Source organism: Pseudonaja textilis, chromosome 2 (genome assembly GCF_049901715.1).
Source record: "Pseudonaja textilis isolate UNSWEBS1 chromosome 2, rPseTex1.2, whole genome shotgun sequence".
Taxonomy (NCBI): domain Eukaryota; kingdom Metazoa; phylum Chordata; class Lepidosauria; order Squamata; family Elapidae; genus Pseudonaja; species Pseudonaja textilis.
Window position 1 is genome coordinate 175,882,889 of NC_141991.1, and position 21,894 is coordinate 175,904,782.

Here is a 21,894-nt window from a genome sequence, read left to right on the forward strand (position 1 = left end):
AATAGAGTGGATTCCGCTTATATGGAGGCCAAGGGCAGGGAACCAGTCTCACCCCAACAGGCTAGGGAGGGCACCATCCACTACCACTAAAGGCAAGTGACCTTTAAATTGTACGAATTGTACAAAAAACTTGCCTTTTCCGAAGACTGGGATGGTTCTGCCTTGGTAGTCGCGAAGGGTTAACTGGCAGCCGAGAAGCTTCTTCTTAGCCATTCTGGGAAGTAGTTGTTTCAAGGTTCTCCATGAGATGATGGACAGTGCTGAGCCTGTGTCAGCCTCCATCCTACAAGGTTTTCCTTCTATAGAAACAAAAACACTAATTTTGTTAGAGCCTTTGTTAGTCAGCTTGGCTTGATAGCAGGTAGAACAGTCTTCAACTTGTTTTTGGAAATGTTGAGTTGTCTGAGGCTTTGGGGCAAAAGTCTTTCCTGCTTGACAGACCCTGGCTAAATGACCCTTCCTTTGGCCTTTTAGACAAATGGCATTCCTGAACTTGCAGGATGCCCTGAGGTGGTTTCCCCCACAGCTTAGACAAATGGGCTGATACCGTGGAGGTAGATTGGGGTTAGGCCTGTTTTCCCCTTGACTGGTTTTTTGCTGCCTGAGGCGATTTACATCATTAGCCTTTTCATAGCCTTCTTCTGAGGAGGCTTCATTGTAATGGATGGCTGAGCTGCCCTGGCTAATTGGATTTCCCTGAATTTCTGCTGCTGAAAGTGCTGATAGTTCAGCAGCTTGAGACTCTTCAATTGCTAATTTAAGGGTTAAATCCCCTTTAGCCAATAGATGCCTTTTGAGCCTTAAATCCCTGACCCCACAAACTAGTTGGTCTAATAACATGTCTTCCAGATAATCTCTAAACCCACAATGCAAGGCAGCTGTTCGTAGGGCAGCCATGTACCCACTAATAGTCTCTCCCTCAGCCTGAATCCGTCTCCTAAAAGCATGACGCCTTGCAATTTGGGATGGCTTAGGGGAATAGTGGCTGGAAAGAATTTCCTGCAATTCTTCCCATAGAACAGTCTTAATTGAACGTGGAGCCAATAATGCCGTGGCAGTGTCAAACACTGTGGCTCCGCAGAAACTTAAAAAGTAGGATTTTTTCCTATGGTCAGAAATGTCAGCAAGGTCTATGGCATCTAGAAAACAGTCAAATCGGTTTCTGTAGGACTCCCACATTTCCGCTGTTGGTCTGAAAGGCAGGAATGCAGGGTTCAAAGTCATCTGGACTCAGCGGTGCCGTATCTTTCGAAGAAAGTTGAAATTCGCGCTCACGAATAGTGACAGTAGCTCTTAAAGTGACATTCAGCTCGGCAGTGACTTCGGCTCTTTTTGTAGTGACTTCGCTCAGCAATTCTTTGCACGGTTGCCTCTTATAGGAATCCTGCCCTTGTCGCCAGTGTTGTGGAGCGGTGGAAAAACCTGAGGCAAACTCGGAGCGAACTTCAGCTTTTACTTTATTGAAACAATAAAGGGTTACCGTGGCTGCCGCGCTAACAAGGCAGCCAGCTGGCGGACAACAGATGATGCCGTTTGACAGCTCCCTTTTATAGCCGGCTGTCAAACGGCATCAGCCAATAGGAACGGTCCGTGTTCCCACTGGAAACACGGACTGGAGTGAAGATTTCGGTTTAGTCTTTTCCAAACGCCACAGTTGGAATAGCAAAATTTGGAAGAATAGTCATTTTACTATAGCTGTCATGGGCAAATGACTCAAGATAATGTTTTAAATTTGAAGCAACGCTTTCACTTTCAAAAAAAAAAAAAGCTGTAGCCTGCAGAGTGTAAGAGGGCATTATGTGGATGTGTGCAGTGGGGGATGGAAGAAATAAAAACAGGCTCCATATCAACTAATCTGAACAAGCTGTTCAGCCAAGATCATAATAAGGTAGTCATCACCTCAATTGAGATCAATATTTTTATTGCAAAGTAATAGAAGTAAATATGGGTTAGTTGCCAAGGGGCTGAATTTTCATCATGTGACCATGGGGTTGCTGCATCGATTATAAGTGTGAAAAATGATCAGAAGTTATTTTTTTCAGTGCCGTTGTAATTTTGAATGTTCATTAAATGAACTGTTCTAGGTTGAAGACTAGCTGCATATACTTATTTTTTTCTGATGCTTACATTTATAATCCTTTGAATTTTAACTCACATTTGCTTATTGCCACGTAATTAATGTCTGCCACATAAAAAGACTAGAAAGTGAAAACTATTATTACATTTTTAGACCCATCTTTCCTATAAGGTGACTGGGCAGCTTGCCTCAGTTTTTAAAAGTTGTGAGACTATCGGAGACAATATTGTTAATATTTTTAGGCTACATGGGACTTTTAACAATTTGAGTATCATGGATTTTGAGTATCTTGGGGGTCTTCATCATGATGGGTGTGGCCCATCACAACACATCCATTTCAGAACAATGGGTGATGCTAAAAGATGGTGGTTTCTTGCCAGAGATTTGGAATCCAGTAAAAAATAAATAAACTTTAATAAAAACTCAATTCTCAGACTTTAAATGCCACAGACAACAGTTTTATTCGGACATTATTATCCCCAGCAATAAGCTCTCAATTGTTTTTAAGAAGTCTGCACAATTGAGATTGTTTACCTCATTTATATCAATTTGTATCATTTGTACAGTGATACAGATACCTCAAAATATGTAATTATCTACATGACAAACTGAAATGATTACCACTCAGAGCCATTTGGAACAATATCACATGAAAATTTCAGTAACAGATAAAATGATTTTAATGGACTAAATGAAGTAATTGTATATTGAACAAATATTTGCTGTTAATAAACATCCCTTCACTTCCAAATCTATGTAAAACTGGCAAAACCCAAGCTTCAACACACACTATAATTTTCTGCACTTCTTTTTCAGGATTATCATCTCACAAATACACACAATATTCCCCCCTTTTTTCCCTCTCAAAGTAGATCCATTTGTTTCTCTTCCATTTATACAGCTTCTCCCTTTTCCCCTTATTCTCATTTCCCAACTTACCACACAGGCTTCCTCAGTCCTTTTCTGACCACATTTTTCCAAACCCAGCTGCAATTTCCTTTCTTTAGCTTCATTTTGCTCCTCTCTTGAGTACAGTTTCTCTCCACACCTTTTTCTCATTATCTCAGTCCACTTCCAGCTGCTAGCAGCTAGCTGGTTCATTTACATTGCCGCTGCAGGCCTCTCCCTTCCTCTGGATCAGAGCATTTGAAAACCCAGGCTTGGCTTCTCCCTTCTTGCCACCTTTGGGAATTTCTTTGGATTCTGGCTACTGCAGGTTGTGCACTCAACCTTCCATACGGGTAGTCCTCAACTTACAACAGTTCATTTAGCGATTCTTTGAAGTGTCAAAACGGTACTGAAGAAAGTGACTTAGGGCCACATTTTCACACGACCATTGCAGCCCTGACCCTTGGTCACATGGTCACAATTCAGATGCTTGGCAACTGACTTGTATTTATGAAGGTTGCAGGGTCCTGGGGTCATGTGATTCTCCTTTTGCGACCTTCTGAGAAGAAAGTCAACGGGGAAACCAGATCCACTTAACTACCATATAATTGACTTGACAACTGCAGTGATTCACCTCACAACCGTGGCAAGAAAGGTTGTAAAATGGGGCAAAATTCACTTAACCATTGTAGGAAGTTAGCACCAGAGATGGTATTCAGCAGGTTCTGACCAGTTCTGGAGAACCGGTAGCTGAAATTTTGATAGTTCGGAGAATGGGCAAATCCCACCTCTGACTGGAGATGTTACAGTATCCTTCCTCTGCCACGCTCACCAAGCCACACCCACAGAACCGGTAGTAAAAACATTTGAATCCCACCACTGGTTAGCACCCACCCCTCTCCTAGAAAAATGAAATATCCTAGGAAATATTAAAAAAGCAGAATATTTCTCCTAAAAAGAGTAGAAACTCGGAAGCAGAAACTCACCTCAGAGAGGCAGAAACTCAGCCCTCCCCCTTTGCTATGGGCCATTAAGGCCTAGGCCAGAGTATTCTACACAATAAAGGCCTCTACCCATCTCACCACCTGGCCTGGGAAGGTTGTATCAGCCAACACTCAGGTGAAGCCATGTGGTCCAGACAAAGCCTACAAAGTTAGCTAAGACCCCCGCCCCCTGGGAGTCTGACAGCCAATGGGGTACATTTCTTACACAGGAACAGGAAACACTAAGGTGGGGCCCAACAGAGGTTATATAAGGGTCTCTCAGCATCTTGGTCCTTCCTTCTGGACCTTCCCTTCCCATCTTGAAGTATGTGATCATCCTTTCTTTCTCACTTTGGAGCTCCAAGCCATGTGGTCCTGCTGCCCACCATTAAACCCTCTTTCCAAACAGCCTCCATGTTTCCAGTGTCTTTTTCCCCACTTGGAACTGAACCCAGAAGGATAATTCTTCCAACACTGTCTTGATTAGAAACAGAAATATTAGGCTTAATTGTGGTCGTAAGTTGAAGAATACCTGTAATGTAACCACTGAACTTTGCGCAGCAGCAGGTCAGATGGATGGCATAGCACAATTCAGGACATTATATAGGAAGGTGGGTGGATGCACTCCATCCTAAACTCTGTTTTTCATTGCTGTGTGAGTTAACAGAGCTTTGTCTTGTTGTAACCCTTTCCAAGAGTGCTGCATTCCCCACTACAGTATTCAGTGTAGCCTTGCTGACTCTGTTCCACTCCATTATTTTCCCCTCAATAATTGATCAGCTACTGAGATGGATCTATCTGCACCACATGTTTCTCTTAAAAGTTGCTTGAGCTTTGGCAAAAAATGGCATTTCGCTGGCTGATAATAACCATTTCTCCGATTCACAAGGGCTAATTTGCCTGCACAATGTTCCAGACTCGCTGAACAGGTTTGCCGTCGAGCACATGGGATTTGTACTCATAACACAAACTAATTTCTGCTTTCTTTACCAGTTGTACAATAATTAGGGATTAAAGGAACCTAGAGGGAAACCAGGAAATTTAAGTTCTAGTCCTGGCTTGGGCATGAAGTCAGCTGGGTGACTTTTGGGCTTGCCACTCAGCCCGAGGAGGAAGCTGACAATGGCAAATCACTTCTGAAAATCTTGCTGAGAAAATTGCAGGGACTTGACCGTGCAATTTGCAGGAATCAGGTGTGTGCACGCGCACACACACATACACATACAGCGCTATGACTTGGGACACACCTATTGCCCAAGAACAATTAATGTTAACCAGTCATCTTTTATACCTTTTTGGCTGGCTGGTTATATTAGTCTTGTGTTGCAGTTTTCAGACACTAATAAACAGCAATGCCCGGGGCCTGTATAAAATGGCTCAGGACCAACAAGGTATTTTTCCCCATGGAAACACAGCGATTCATCTTGCCTTTTCAAGTCCTGGTGGTGACTTGTGTCTGTTCTACAAGATGTTCTGGGTCAGACCAAGGCTTGAGTTTGTCGGGTTCAGTATCTGAGGCAAGCACAGGGCATTTGTAGATTTTAAACTACTAAAACCACCAGGCAAAAGGAAGGAATGAAGCAACCTGGCTGCTTCATTTTTGAATAGGGTGGGGGGGCAGTATCAGAGGTGGTATTCACCAGTTCTGGAGAACAGGCAGTGGAAATTTTGAGTAGTTCGGAGAACCGGCAAATACCACCTCTGACTGGCCCCGCCCCCATCTATTCTCTGCCTCCCATTGAGCCCCAGCTGATTGGCTGGGTCTTATTTTGTTGCCCTGCACAGGAGACTGGAGCTGGAAAGCAGGTTAGTGGGGTGGGAATGGAATTTTGCAGTAACCTTCCCCTGCCATGCCCAAGGTACGCCCACCAAGCCACAGCATGCCCAAGCCATGCCCACAGAACCGGAAGTAAAAAAAATTGAATCCTACCACAGGCCATATGGTTCACAAACCAGTTTTTGTGTTGAGCTTCTGGTAGCATCTTGGAGTGGAAGGGATTAATCCCAAGAACAAATCTCCTCCTCCCGTCTCTGATCAGCAAAATTGATTAAGAAGAAAGTTAAAGGAACAAAACATGAATTTCCAGCTAATATTCTATAGTATTTTCAAATGAGTAACATATACGTTATGGGCAAATTCAGACAGAAAGGTTTTTAATTCTCTTTCTTGGATTCTCCTAGTGTAAATAGGAGAAGTTTGTCTCTTTTGTGAAAGAGGGGCAGACTGCATAGATTATTTTGGGTACAGCTATGGACTTCTTACTCCATCGGCACCCAGCTCTTACTCTTTGAAGGTTGCTTCAAAGCACTCATGTGAAGCTTTATTCAGCTCTACTAGAAGCAGCAGCAACTAAGGGGAAGGATTAGAAAGGTTGAACGCTTTCTCTCATGCTACCAAATAAGCTTTTTATCCCAGTAGCAGAAAGAAGAAGAAACACAAATTAGATTACAGGTACTAAATGGGGTGCAACTTTATTTACAATGTAAAGTGCATCACATAGAAATTGTCTGAAACACAAGACAGGTGGTAACATAAATTACAATATATTTTATGGGTTTAAACCATAGTTTAAAAAAAGCAATGATTTTTCTACGGATGTAATAATAAGAACAACCTAATTTTGACTCCCTGCCTTTTTCCTTTCAGGCATCGCACTTCCGGCCAGCAGACCTACATCTTGTGCATCCTTTTTAGGTCAGATTTTACACCTTCTATATTAATCCAAATAAATGGGAAAATGTATGAACTGCTAGTACTAAAAATAAACATTCTTGTTTCATTATTGTATGTCATCTTCTATCATTTGCCAGACAAACATTTTGGTTCAAAGTACAGCCATTCATACACAGTGTGTGTGAATAAATAGGGAAAGGAGGAATCTTGCAAAGGAAAAGGTACCACAAGGACAGTTAATTTATTTTAGAGTTCTTTTCCCATTTTATGAAGATTGTCTTAGAGCTGAAATCTTAACACATACTTAACTCAGGATCTGCCCTCCCACCCGGGGGAGTAGGCCTGGTGAAGTGGATTTCTTGGAATGGGCTGCATATATTAAAAAGTAATGTAGATTTGGAAGCCTCTTAAAGATCATTGGGAAGGTAAGCCAGCCACTGAAAATGTTATTGCTATATTTTCTGGAAGAGCTTGAATAAGATAGAATATATTTCAGTTTTAGTAACAGATGCCCTTAGAATGAGTGGGGGAAAAAACAACCCAATCTCTTATTAGAGAAGATATAGATGGGTTTATTTACTAACTGCTGTTGTGCTAACAAGCAAATTGCTGTCTCTCAGAGGTTTTGCTTCCTGGTTAAAACTGAACATATATTTCAATTTTCTTTTTAATTTGGAAAATGCTTAGGAGAAAAAAAATTAGGTCTGCTTATTCCTTCTAAATGACTAAAAATCCTATGCAAGAACTTGAGTGTAAAATTATAAGCATATGCAAGCATGCCCCAGAAGGGAAAGTCATGGATAAATAGTGTGACCACACAAGCTACAATTACTCATTTCTATACTGTAATGTAGCCTCCTCAATAAACTGGAAGTGGAATTACAGTGTAGAATCTACACACTGGGCTAGCCTTTGTCCACAGAACAAATTATAATAGGGTGACATGGTATTTATAAATATATGTAGTATACTACAGATATGAATTAATCATGTTTTTCCTCATCTGTAAAGATCTGCAGATGTTTCAGTTTGTAGGTTTTTGAAATAATAGAAGTGTGCAATCTGAACAATTTAAGCATGGATTGTGGCTCCCAAAAACTCAGTATGTACAAATGACTGTTTCTACCCATATCATTCAAACCACAAATCCCCAGAGTATCTGGCATGTGTCTTTCACTGAGGGCTACGTATGCTTTGCTTTAATATGTTCATAATATTTATTTTTGCATTGTGTACTGTAGCACCTAGTTGTTACACTGTGGGTTCTTAAGCCAAGCAAAGTTGGGCCTGGTTAGTATTTGGATGGGAGAACATTTAAAAATTTCAAGTCTCTCTAACAAAACCCCAAAAGGCAATTGCACACCATCTCCACGCTGTTGTGAAGAAAAAATTATGTTGGCGCAACCCTTGGAGGTAGATTGCTAATTCGGAGTGTCTTGTCTCTATCAGCAAGAGACCTCTATGCTAAATAAAAAGAAACCAGCAAGTGCAATATAGCAAATGATGCAGGGGAGAAAAAAAAAACGAGGAAAAAGGCATTCTCTTTTCAATTATTTCAGACACTGTCATCATCAAACCTATCAGGAAACTTTCCTCCACAGAAATTTAGTCCTGCTATTCCCATATACACATTTAATGTTATGCCCACCCTTTAGTTTTCGCTTACGGAAAGAGTAACTTTCAACCTGATCTGAAGCCCAAAATAAAATTATTATAATTGAAAGATTAAAGAGAATTGCTTTGAAAATATAAGATTCCATTTGTGAAAAAAAGGACTAGTATAGATGCATCTATTGTAATATATGTATGTATATATGTAAAGTAATGCAGTAAGGAACAAACACATTAGTTCTCCTTCCTACTTTTCACCTTAGCAGCAACTAAATTATTCTGGTGGATGTCTCTGGATATAAATTATTACAGTATTTAACCACAGCCTTTTTTATTACTCTAGATACCATGCTGCCTTTTCAATTGGGACTCAGCAATTCTTTTCCTGATAAAGAAATACGTTGAGGAATGTTATTTTAAAAACATCTTATATTTTAAATCCAGGATAAGGAACAACTACTTATTAATTTTAATGGAAATTTGGCAAATAATATCAAAAACATGAAATCCAATTTTCACTTTCTTTTTCATGGGAAAGACAACTACACTTTTACTTATTTTGAGCTAAGTGCTGATCATTCACCAAATCCACGTATATTTTAAATATTTATCCATGATAAAATAACAAGTACTTTCCCAGTAAACAGGCTTGATTTTAGCAGCCAGCAACATATTTTTGTAGGCGGTTGAGTCTCTACTGACGTATCTCCTCCTCTCCCCATTCTTTCTCCTTCAGAGATGCACTCACTGGCCTATATAGAAGAAAACACGGACTGGGTCTTTGATTTATTAGTATTCTTATCAAATCTGAAAGCATTCCATATTGGGAGCTCCTCGTTAAGCAACAGTCTTCCATGCCATGGAAAAATACCCAAGTATTTTCTTAGCATGAGTGGTGGGGTTGGTGGCCTTCATATATTCACATTTATTTTGAAAAAATAATATTTTTATTTACCAACTTCAAACCATTTGGGATGCTTGAAGCTACAGATTCAAATTTGTTCCATCAAACAACAGTAACTAAATATCGTCCATCTTGCAACTACTATGATGAAATAGACAAGTGGATTGCAGGAGGTATCTTAGACCAAAACCAGATCAAACAGGGAAATCATTTATTATTTATCTCATTTACTTATAAAGGTTATCAGGTATGTTGGATATAAAAAGATCACGATGGAGAGACTGAATTTCCCCCTTTTCTATGTCTTATTTTCCCCCTCCCTATTTCTGAAGTGCTTTCAATAGTGGGTCCAATAACAGAGAAGAGACAAGTATAAGAAGGTTCGACTTAAGACTCGAGATATCATAGTTCTTGGATTAATGCATTCACTTGCATTTTCAATTATGTTACATCACTTACATGAGGTGGGAGGGAGAAAGGAAATATGACTTTAATTAAGTTTCATGCCCAGTGCAAGCATCTTTTTTTAGTCATCGAATACAACTTAGACACAAGAATTTTGCACCCATAATATGAAAGACTGTAAGTTTTTCTCTTTCAGTGAACAAAATTTGTACATTTGTGTGTTTGACAGCAGCAACATTTTTAGCATGTATCTTTCTGCAAGAGAAAAAAAAACCCATACAGATGTTTCCATTCAAAATTAAATGTTTAAGAAAAATATAATAATAATAATAATAAATTCAAAACAGCTTTTAAAAAAATCCACTATATTTGATTTGACTGTAGTACCAAAGTCCATTGGATTGGAATTAGAGTCTTCATAATTTTTGCTCTTAAATTAAAAGTGGTGGAATCCAGATTTCCGTTTCCTAGGTTAGAAGACAAGCGGGGTGGGGGGTGGGGGGGAAGAATTCATTATTCTTGGCAGATTATGAAATGCAAAGAGAAATCTGTTTTGGTTGCATAAGGGGGATTTTACTGTAACATGGCAAGGTCCGTATACATCTGAAACCAGGCCTTTGCACATATATCACAACCTGTGTGAAGAAACCCAGACAGAAACAGAAGCTCTCAAAGGTGCTTTTCCAAAAGGCAACTAGACTTTGGTTTTTTTCCTTGAAAATGTTTTGTTTCTCATCCAAGAAACTTCTTCAATTCTGAAGAAATGAACTAAACTAACTGTCAACTTGTAAAGCAACTTCCTACACTTGTTTCCATGTTGGCATAAGGAAAAGGGGTGGAGGGAAGGATTGGAGAAGCATATGGCAAATAAACTTAGAAGCACATTCCAACTTTATCTTTAAAAAGATTGTAGCTAAGCTACTGAAGCTTTTGCCCTGAAAAACTTTAATTGGAGAACATGATGAATGACACCTAGCCCCTGTACGTGCTTAATTGGAGAAACTGATTTATGGCACACCCAGGGGGAAGGGGGGAAGGAGGGTCACAGATGACTGTAATTATGTATGCCAGAATGGGCTTCATGCAGGTCATGGCAGTATGTCACTCCTAATGAATTCTTTGAAGTTTTTGAAGTTTGGCTCAAGGCTCATGATTTAATTAGGGCAATTGCTGGAATCCTGACACTGACAGCTGAAGAAGCTCACTGGATGAGAAGCAAAACGTTTTCAAGGGAAAAAACCCCAAGAAAGTCCAGTTGACTTTTGGAAAAGCATCTTTGGGTCAACCATGACCTGGATGATTGACTCTCCGTAGATAGAAAATAGGAGCTTTGAACGCAGTTCCTTATTTTAATAGAAAATCTTTTCCTATCAAGTGGCAGCTCAGTACATTCTCCATTAGTTCCAACAGATGTTCTGTTCAAAGTGAATACTGAATGGAGCAGAGGTTCTGCTTTAGTTGATTGTATTATAAAGTATATATAAATTGGCATGGGACTAGCATGGACTAATTTTTGGAACTGATACCATGGGTAAATTGTAAACTAATTAATATCATGGATAAATTGTAAATGTAAACTGGAGTGAGGCTAGAATGGACTCATTTTTGGAATTAATATGTGTTGAAATGAGGTACCGCCAACACTTCGGGAAAATATCTTGAATTAGACTACTCTGCATCTTGGTTTCAAGGCTTTTTTCAAGCCAACAGATTCTCTTATAAACAGTCAGGTCTCCCATGTTCTACTGCTAACTAATTCTCTGGGGTGAATGTTTAAAGTAGGAAATTGCAAACTGGCCTGCAAGACAAATTGAAAGAGACCAAAAATGTGAATAATAATAATAATAATAATAATAAATAAATAAATAAATAAATAAATAATCCTGGTAAGTTACACATCTCACAAGAAAATGGCAAGAATACCTAGAGCAGTCATGTCCAGTCCATGGTGAAGTACAATGGCATCGATTTGGTCGTATACATTTCCCACCATTTAAGCATGGAGAGTGACAAACAGCTGCATTGGAAGATCATAGAGAGGCATTACCACTTAGCGCAAATTAGGGTATACTCCAACATTTGAGATTGCATTTTTACTCTTTATATAAATAGTACCTAGTAATATTGAAATAGCATAGCTGTGTGTTCACCTAATGAGCCAAAATAGCAAAAGGCACTGCTAGATACTGTATAGTACATAAGATATTTAAGCAATTCATTTGAAGGAAGGTATACAAGACGAACAGAGTACAGATAGGTTTTCATATGCAAATCAAGATGAAGAATATGGAGTATGTTAAGAAAAAATAGAAAAATATGTCATACTGTTTTTGTTGAACAAAATTACCTTTGCAGAAATTGAACTTAGCTATGTATTTTTTAAAGATTCTAATTCTTCATAACTTTCCATTTTAGAATCCCTTGTATTTGCCTTTCAAATATCTCAGAGAAGCAAAAATGAAAACACTTATGTCCTTTCAAATATGGATGCAAAATAAATATTGCGGTTACACGTGGAAATTTTCTGACCGACAGTATTATTTGGCTTTAGAAATAGAAAAAGTTACACATGCAGGAAAATGGTGTCTACATGACACCATTGTACAATTAAGTGTCTTTTTCTGTTCAATTAGTTAGAATTGAAAAAGTATTTCTGAATAGCTCCTGCATAAAAAAATGTATATTGCTTGACCTATTTGGCAAGGGAGATGTCTCTGTGAGTGATTTGTGGTTTGTAAAAATAATAACATTTTGTACCAGAGAGCTTATTAAGAGAAAGGTTTAAACCTCTCTCTTAAGCCACTGATTTCAAAGTATTGTCTGCCTTAAAACATGTAATGCTTGAAAACCACAGCAATATATCATAATTCCAAACTTCCAAATAATACGAAGGTAGCAAAAACATACATTTCCAGACCAGACCTGTAAAGATATACAGGTAGTCCTCATTCAGAGACCACAATTAGGACTAAGTGAATCGTCATTTGAATCCCACCACTGTCACTAAGTGAAATTACAACTGTGCTTTTGATCTTACTTCAGTTTTCCTTTGATTGACAAGCCTACAAAGGTCTTAAATTGAGGAGTGCTTGCAAAGGGTTCCCCCTCCTTCCATTGTTGTAACTGCAAACATCACTAAGTGAGGATTATTTGTACTGGCTGTTTTTTACTGTGTTTCCCCCCCAGAACTGCATTTAAGCTGCATTTATACTTCGTACTAAAGTGCTCTTGGGAGGTTGTAGGAAATTCTGAATTAAATGCGCTTACCCTGATGGCAGCGTGAGCCAGTCCATCCAGTTGGGCAATCACATTGGTAAGGGGCCACGCATCGACCTCCATTCAGACAATGCAAGATGCAGATGGCTGAAGGGGAAAAAAAGGGAGGGGGAATGGGAAGGAGAAAAAGGTTTCATTCAAAGAGAACGCTGGTTCTATTTCTCACAAAACTAGAACAATTATCCCCCGCAATCCAAATCATCTTCCAAAGGCTTAGCCATATTGGTCTTCATTAAAAATATCACAGAGCCTCCTAGCATCCTAAAAGTTGATCCATTTATTATCACATATAATAAATTGGTTGGTCTTTGCAATATTACAATAATTTCCATAATTATCATTCATAGCATTTACTGTACTCTTCCCTGTATCATCATTCTAAGTTTATAAAACGTTCACAATTTGCAGTTCAAACAGACTGATTTCTTCAAACTTGTATAATCTATCTTCTAATTATTAAGGAGTGACTGTTAGTGTGCCATAAGTCTTCTTAATTTCATAAAATTCTTGAACTTTCTAACCACTCCAGAATAGATTTTAGGTACAAGTGGCACTAAAGAAAAATAAATTAAGAAAAAAGGCTCTTTGCTTTTGTCAATGAAGTATTCATTTAGTAAATCACACTCACAGAAACTTAGTATTCAAAGCACAAATCTTCACATTTTTATTAGAATTTCTGTTTAACAATGTATTTCTTCTTCATTCTATTTTTAAAGTAACACCTTTCAAAATGAAACTCAAAATACATCCTGATTCTGTAAATGATAAATTAGAGGTTTTTGTGTGGGTGAGAAAGAAAGTACAGCCTGGTATAATTTATAAATAAGTTTATAAATAAATCTTAATTTTTCTATATCACAGTGACTACTTTCATAAGCAGTTCAATCAAGTTCTACTTTTCAGATTACTCATCAATAAGCTGTCACTTTGGAACATACAAAATTTAAAAATTAGATAACAAGATGTTCCTGACCACACTGATTGAAAAGCAGTCTTCTCTAAAATTTGTATGATCTACATCAGGGGTATCAAACTTGTGGCCCGCAGGCTCGATAAGCCCACCAAAATTTTCTCACGGCCCACCAGTGGGCTGTGGCCCACCAGTTGGTGACCGCTGTCTTAAATTCTCTGCCTGGATCCATCAGTAGTTTTCATCATTGCTTCAGATGCATCTTAGAGATTCCTTGCTTTGCATCAAAACTCTTTTTGCATCAGAAGAGTTAATACTCAGCAAACACCCCAGAGTAGCAGCCTACAGAGTCTGAACAACTAGAGTAAATATAATCAGTTCAATGAAACATGCCTACAAAATAGTAGTTAATAATTACTGATTCTTTCTTGAGATTGTTGGTATTCCAATCACAGGCACATTTATAAATGCAAATCTTAAAACGATCTCATTGTATACAAAGTAAGCAGAATCAAGTTTCTATTGATCTTAATAACCAAAATAACTTTTATTGAATAATTTGCCACACCACTAGCATGGCGTCTATCTATTTTTAAAGAAAAACCAGGGTCAAGAATCCCAAATGTGTAGAAAAAAAACTTTCCTTAACCCAGTATATCAGAATTATAAGAAGCTGTAAAAGTGTAACTCAGGAGAACAATTATGAAAATAAATATAATATTATTAAATGAGAGATACGTACGCTCTTCACAGAGGCGCCCCATCCAACCCTCAAGACAGGAACAAACATTTGGCCTCTCACAAACGCCACCATTTTGACATGGGAACCGGCAAACAGCTAGAAAGGCCAACAAAACCGAGTTAGAACAGGAAATTAGAAAACAAAAATTATTCATCCGAAAAATAAACACTAGTAAGCTGATAAGGAAAGAAAACACACAAACATTTATTATTATAATTAGTATTTTAGAATTACTAGGCAAAAATCACTTAATGTTACTTCAGCTATGGGTTTAGATAATGCCAAACCAGGTTGACCTCAGAAGGCAGATTTCCCTTTTTATATTTCTGAGGTTTAGTTTTTTTTAAAAAAAATGTCTATATCAGGGGTATCAAACTCGTGGCATCATGTTGTTATCACGTGATGTATCGTGACTTTTTTCATTAAACCAGAGGGGTCGGTGTGGCCAGCGCATGATGCATCCAGCCTACAGGCCGTGAGTTTGACACCCCTGGTTTATATCATTCTGGATGTGGGAGTCCAAGGAATTGACTGCCCCTTGCCCTTCTGCCAAAATATCTGTATCCACAATAGAAACATTTCTGATAATAAATCTGCATCTGTAACCCTTTTACAGGCATCCCTGCATCCATCCTCTGCTGCCCACAAGCTCTTTTTATCCAGCTGGGAGGTATCTGGGCTCCATGTTAAGCTACTCACGTAGCCAAGGAGGTAAATTGTTTGGTGTGTGTAATATCAATCCACTGGGTAAATTCTATGGTAATGGGATGAACAGAAGCCTGAATCTGGAACACTGTTTTTACTGAGAAACAGTTCTAGATTACAAGGCTTGAAAACAAAATCCATGCTTATAATTATATAATACTTTTTAATGATATATCTGTAATTGGTTGAGAGCGTATTAGTTTCGTAAACCCAGGACATCTGCTAATATTACTCATACAAAAGATTTACATGATCTGCTTTCATGCTGCCTCTGATGTAGGCCCTTCAAAGCAAAATACTGGAAGCCTTTTGTTAGTCAATAAGCCTACATTATTTAAAACACACTTTTAAAAATGGGTAAAGAGAAGTCCATCATGACATCAATCAGGAAAATACAGGCCATTTCTGCTATTTCTGCCTTTTTTGTCCACCCCTTTGAGGCAGGAAGTTGAGAACAAATACTACACAGTACAAATAATAATTATTTAAATATAATCTTCTTATGCTCAATAGGTCGTGTTCGCTAGTGATAAACAATCCGTAAGACACTGAAGACACTGTACAAACAGTGTTGTAACAATATAAAGACTTCAAATGTATATTACTGTTGTCATTGTGTAATCCTATACCATTTGGGAATAGATTAATTACATATTCAATATTATTTGGAACTAAGTCCTCTTGATTTTAAATTCAGTGGAACGTTTTTCATCCAAGAGGAAATTGTACCGATTGTGGACAGTGGCATGCACAGCACACCAAGATGAGACCAAATGACATACATATAGTAGCACTATTATACAAATACTATTCTATCCTATCCTCTGTTAAGCAAATCCTGACATTTGATGGGAGTATGTAAATCACGGTACTTGTAGGACATTACAGCAATATCACATTCTGTCATTTGTCTCCCCCTCCGTCCCACCTCACTAGGTTATTTTGCCACAAGCTGTTTGATCTACCAACTTGAAATCTACCCACGTTCTGAAAACAAAAAGTAAGAATATTTCTTTCTGTAGTAGAACTGAAATTTGCATGTTGTGGGTGCTAAATATGGACTATACCTACTTCCCAAATTGTTTGGAACAGTTTGGACCTCACATGATCAGTTTTTCCTCTACTATTCATTAAGGCAGAGGTCCCCAAACTTGGCAACTTGAAGACTTGTGGACTAAGTCCACAAGTCTTAAAGTTGCCAAGTTTGGAGACCTCTGCATTAAAGCAACTCAGAGTTGCCTTTTCAGAGTTCTGCGAAAAAGATGCTGCTATTTTAAGAGTCACATTCAGAGTGGACTTCTTAAAGCATCATCATCTTTTTTTAAGCTCATACATACCACCTGACAAAGTAAATATGTTATAAAGAAAGCAGAGAAACGCTGGCCCCATGGGATATCTGAAGCACTTTCTCTGAAACATCTTTGAGGTGTGCACAGAGTTAGTAAGTACACAATGTTTCTGGCACATCCAATTCCGTTTGCCCTTATTAGAATTATGTAATTCTGTGAGGGTAGGAAGGAAAAAGGTCATGTAATCCCTGTAGGCAGTCAGAGTTATGGGGTAGAAAAAGCACTGTTGAGGTGGCTGAGGTGGCTCACGTGGTAAGAAGCTGGGCTTATGCACCGCTGAAGTCGGCAGCTCCGTGGTTCGATTCCTGTGAGCGAATAAACTGCGCACGGACAAGAAAGGAGTCTCCCCTGAATGCCTACTGGTATTCAGGAATCTTGCGGGTAAAGATAACACTGCCCCCCCAATTCCTTTCATGGAGGTAGCCAGCCACCTTGGTGATTCCTGGCTAACACCTGCCATACGCTAAATAAATAAATAAACCACTGTTGAAAGACCAGGGGTGGGCTGCTGGGGGTTTGCAGAGGTTCGGGAGATCTTCTAGCTAAGATTCTGCACAGTTCAAAGAACCCCCAAATCCTGGCTGGACCCTCCCACCCCTCCCAGGAGTTCCCACATGGCCCATTTTGGATGCAGGTAAGTGCAGGGTGCGCACAGAGGCTCGGGGAGACAAAAACAGGCCTCCCAGAAGTTTGGGAAGGCCCAAAACGGGCCCATTTCCAGCTTTCAGAGATCCTCCGGAGCATGGGGAGGCCATTTTCCGCACTCCCGGAGGCTCATGGAAAGCCTCTGGAGCCCAGGGAGAGCAAAAACGCCCCCCCCCTCATGGTGCAAGAGGCCGACTAGGCCATGCCCACCATGGCCACAGCCACCCAGCAACCAGGCAAAGAACCTGTTGCTAAAATTTTTGAAGCCCACCCCTCTGAAAGACAAGCAGTGGTTGACGGACCTCCCTTTCATTGAGATCAGAAAAGGTATCTGCAAACAAACTGCTTACTTTCTGGTTGAAATAAATTTGGAAGGGCCAGTTCCCCAGCAAGGGATGAAGAGAGGGGAATAACTGGACTCAGCTCCTAAAGTCCTGGCTGCTGGTTCTGTTTATGGCACCAAACACAATTGTGAATCTTGTATAAATTAAAGTCTAAACATTTATGAGGGTGTAAAAAAATGATAAGCCTAAATGTAGGAAGAAGGTCCAGTTCACAAAATTCATACTAAAGCGCATTTGTTAGTCTTTAAGAGTACTGAAATTTTTGTTTTTAAGTTGTCTCTTTAGCTGCTAAAATGAATGTTGCATCTCTTTGCCCTGAATGTATAACCCCTTAGGTGTAGAAGTAGAATATATAGCACAATATTCATAAACCAATCAATATTCAAAACAGGAAGCAAAGGAAAGGTACAGATTTGGAAAACTGAATTCAGTTTAGAAAAGGGCTCCTAAATGTAAATATCTGAGACAACTAGAAAGAGAGGTATTATGGCAGTTCTAATATAAAAACTGGGTCAGAATTGTCAGATGTTTCAAACATCTATATATTATAAGCTTTATTTTATGTTATACTATAAGCTCTTCCTTACAATATCTACCTGAAGATTGGAAGTGGCTTCATCCTGCTGTATGTTACTCCCTACTAATTATAGAAAGCAGAAGAGGAGCAGTGTATTAGTACAACAGTGTCACATCAAATTGATGGTTGTACTTAATGAGATGTTGGTAAGTAGTTTTAATCCAGAGCTCACATTTAATCTGCCTGTCTGCTCGCCTGCCTACCTGAATGTTTCTTTTCTTTTCTCTTTTTTTCCTTCCTTCCTTTTTCTTTTTCTCTCTCCCTCTTTCTTCTTTCCTTTTCTTTCTCCCTCCCTTTCTTTCTTTCTTTCTTTCTTTCTTTCTTTCTTTCTTTCTTTCTTTCTTTCTTTCTTTCTTTCTTTCTTTCTCCCTCCCTCCCTCCCTCCCTTTCTTTCTTTCATCATCTCTCCCTCTCTCTCATCTAGTTTTTCTTTAATTTTAATAGGTTTACTAGATGTTGGCATTTGCCCAAGAATAACTATTTAATAATAATAATGGCATACAATAATATAGATATGTTTTGAAGGAATAGAAACACATCCACATCCACACGCAAGAGTTCAAAATAAGTTATATCCTGGCAGATGATTTATTACAGTTCAGGGCATCAAAAACAATACGTAGCGTTACATGTTGTTTCTTTCATACTGAATGCCAACTTTGGTTAATTTCTGGAAAATGGTCTTTGGAGGATACCATTTACCCTATAGCTCTTGTATGGAACACTGCTTTTGCGTAGTTGTTGTTGAAACTGCTAATTTACCTTTGCAAGATGGTGTTCCTGCCCACGTTCCATTCCCTAAGCAGACACTTCGAAGGGAGCCCTCTAGCATGTATCCACTGTAGCATGAGTAGGTCACCATATCTCCATATTGATAAAATGTTCCACGTACCAAAGCATGTTCAACATGAGCAGGTGGCCCACAAGAGATCCCTTAATAGAAACGGCAACAAAGAATTTGTAATGGTAAGCTGCCTTATCACTCAGCATTGTGCATAAGACATCACAGAAACAAGCAAGTGCAAAACTGAACTGTGGCAGTCTCTCTGCCTTCCAGAAAATTGCAGATAAGACTCCAACATCTAGATATGTAAGCATGGCTATCTGTAATCTTCTGTAATATCAGCTGGTATCTTCCCTGGAGCAAGGGAAGATTTTATTATCTCCTTAAATATATAGCATTCAACTCCAAGGGAGTGTAGATAAAGAAACCTGCAATCAGGAAAAAGGAGGAACAGCTGTATTTCTACTTTAAATTGTTTTGTGCCAAGAATTTGTGAGGAAAGATTATAGCAACAGCAATGCCATCTGATTTATCTGAATATTTTTAGCTGAAGGATTACCTTCTTGTCCTCAAGGATTTTTTTCTTGTTAGCTTAAGGCAGGGGTGTCAAATTTGCAACCTACGGACTGGATGCGTCACATCCTGGTCCCGCCCCCGCCCTGTTTAGCGAAGGGGAAAAGTCCTGATATGTCATGTGACAATGCTGTGCCGACGCGAGTTTGACACCCCTGGCCTAAAGGGCGTCCATTTTATGGCATCTCCAACTGATGGCTACCTAGCCTTTGCTTGAATTTCAGTACATTCTCACGTATGAAAGTTGCATTTGAATATGTTTGAATGAATATGTGTCCACTTACAACATCTCTTATCTCTTCATTTTGTTTTGTAGCTTTCCCGAAGAGCCAGATGACACAAAAATGATTATAAACAAAAAAGCAAAACAAAAGCCATTTTTCATTAACTACTTACTCTCGCATTTAGCTCTGGTTGGAGTCCAGACCTCATCAGGGTTACAGCTAATCACAGATTGCCCCTGCAGTCGATAGCCTTCTCTGCATTTGATAAATACCTCTTGCCCAACATAAAAAGTTGTTTCTGAGAGGATGGCATTTTCTGGGATTATAATAGGAACCGGGCACGGATTTGCTGTTTAAAGCAAAGAAAGAGGCAAAAAGATAGATTTTTAAATGATTACCGAAGTACATCTCGACTGCCCTTATTTACTTATAAATTTCCATTCCTTCCCTTATTTCTGGGAAATTTACTCGTTATTCATCATACACAATTTTTCCCTCTGCCTTTCCTTATCAGGAAAAAAAACAACAGTAAACTTCCAACAGATATTATCAGAGAGGGAAAAAAATATTAGCTATTTGCCTTTTTATTGTTTTTCTATTGAAGATTCCTTCTGCTGCTTTTTATTGTGTGATGCAAAATATAGGAAAAACATGGCCCTTTTTATGTTTCTAGTGAAAGTGGTTTGAAGGGGAACACAATTTTTAGAAGAAAAAGGTGGAAGAAAAACCTTGAGGTAATCCGGTCTGGAATTCTCCTGTTAATTATTAGGAGAGGTGAATTAATGGTTTTCTGCTGCTTCCACCAACGAGGGACTGCGCATGGATGCACCTTTTACCGTTTTATTATTCTGCTTGGTGGGAGTGGAACAGGGAACAGTGCAATACTATCTCTTCATTCCAGTGATAGCCCTCACTGCCAATACAGCCATTCCACCTTTCAGGCAATACTAGCAGAGAACAGACATCACAGCCGATCACATCTTCCTGCTTTGCCCTGTATCTGTTGTGACCCGTCAGCTGCCAGCAGAGCTAGCTGCAGAGTCAGATGAGGAGGAGGAGGTGGAGGGACAGCCTGGGCCAGCTTTGGAGCCTTTGGAAGGAAGCAGCATCAGAGACAGAAGCAGAGCCGGGACTTTCCGTCCTCCCCCAGGTGGAGAGGCAACTGTCTTCAGGGCCTGAGCTGAGTGAGGAACAGATGGGGCCCATCCCAGATGCGCATATGCATAGAGAGGAAAAGAGAGGAGAGCAAAGGAAAGCAATAAGCCGGCTCTCAGAGAGAGGCAGATGCAGACAATAGTCAGTCCCTTCCTGGTTGGGAAATAAATAGGAGGGGTTTCGGAGTGGCCAGGGGTCACAGACAACTGTTCATTTTCTAGTATACAGCAAGCCATTCGGATTTCTTGGATAAACCCAGGTTTGTTGGGACTAATTACATTTGCTTTTTTTATTTATCCCTGTGAATAAAAGACTGTTACTGCCTGGTTATAAAAAGGGGTTGTTTTTCTTGCGGGTAAACATCTTATCAGTACTTGCGAAGGCTGGGTCAGAACAATATCCCTCCTCCAAGCAATTTTTTTTAAATTAAAAGCGATTAAAACTTTGATTTTAGAAAGTTACAAATGGATTAGGCTTCCTGATAAATTTGAAACAAGATTCTGGAACTGATTATAAAGAATTCTTCCTGTGGGAAAATGCTTTGGTTTGAATTCTTTTATAAAACACACAATAATACAAAACTAAAAATTGGACCTTAGAAAAAACTCTAAGGAAATAAAAATACAATAAAAGAAAAACATTCAAACTTGATTTATTAATACAGAATGAAGCAAAATATTTTAACATTAGACATATTGAAGAATGTTTTTGAACAATGGCCCCAGAAATTAGTTTTAAAAGTGTATGCCTTTATTGAAAAACTGTGCATAAAAGACTGTATGGAAGAAGAACAAGTTTTACGTGACGTAATTGAGATCGCTCTGAACGTTGAATTAAAAAATGACAAACTACAAAAATGACACAGAGACAGATGTTACACTGGAAATACAAAAGGAATGGGCTGATCTCTTAATTAAAAGGGATATACAAATAACATACCAAGAGAGTGACCCAGATACTTTTTAATATTGTATTTAGAAAAGAGGTTTTTTAAAGCTTTAAGAATCTTGTGAGAGGGGACAAAGAAAAATTGAAAATAAATTAAGTTATAGGACATTATTTGACGGG

At 39.0% G+C, this 21,894-nt stretch overlaps 1 protein-coding gene across 1 annotated transcript in view; it reads right to left on the reverse strand.

Annotated features, from left to right (window-relative positions):
* Window positions 1–9,827: 9,827 nt before the first annotated feature.
* SVEP1 (sushi, von Willebrand factor type A, EGF and pentraxin domain containing 1) overlaps window positions 9,828–21,894 on the reverse strand; it is a 129,856-nt gene continuing 117,789 nt past the window's right edge. The window contains exons 44-49 of the mRNA XM_087926537.1: window positions 19,844–20,020; window positions 18,853–19,023; window positions 14,471–14,566; window positions 12,810–12,905; window positions 11,466–11,559; window positions 9,828–10,009 (exon numbers count right to left, since the gene is read on the reverse strand). Coding sequence (XP_087782663.1) covers window positions 9,979–10,009; window positions 11,466–11,559; window positions 12,810–12,905; window positions 14,471–14,566; window positions 18,853–19,023; window positions 19,844–20,020 — 665 coding nt within the window. The 3' untranslated portion in view covers window positions 9,828–9,978. The remainder of the gene's footprint in view (window positions 10,010–11,465; window positions 11,560–12,809; window positions 12,906–14,470; window positions 14,567–18,852; window positions 19,024–19,843; window positions 20,021–21,894) is intronic.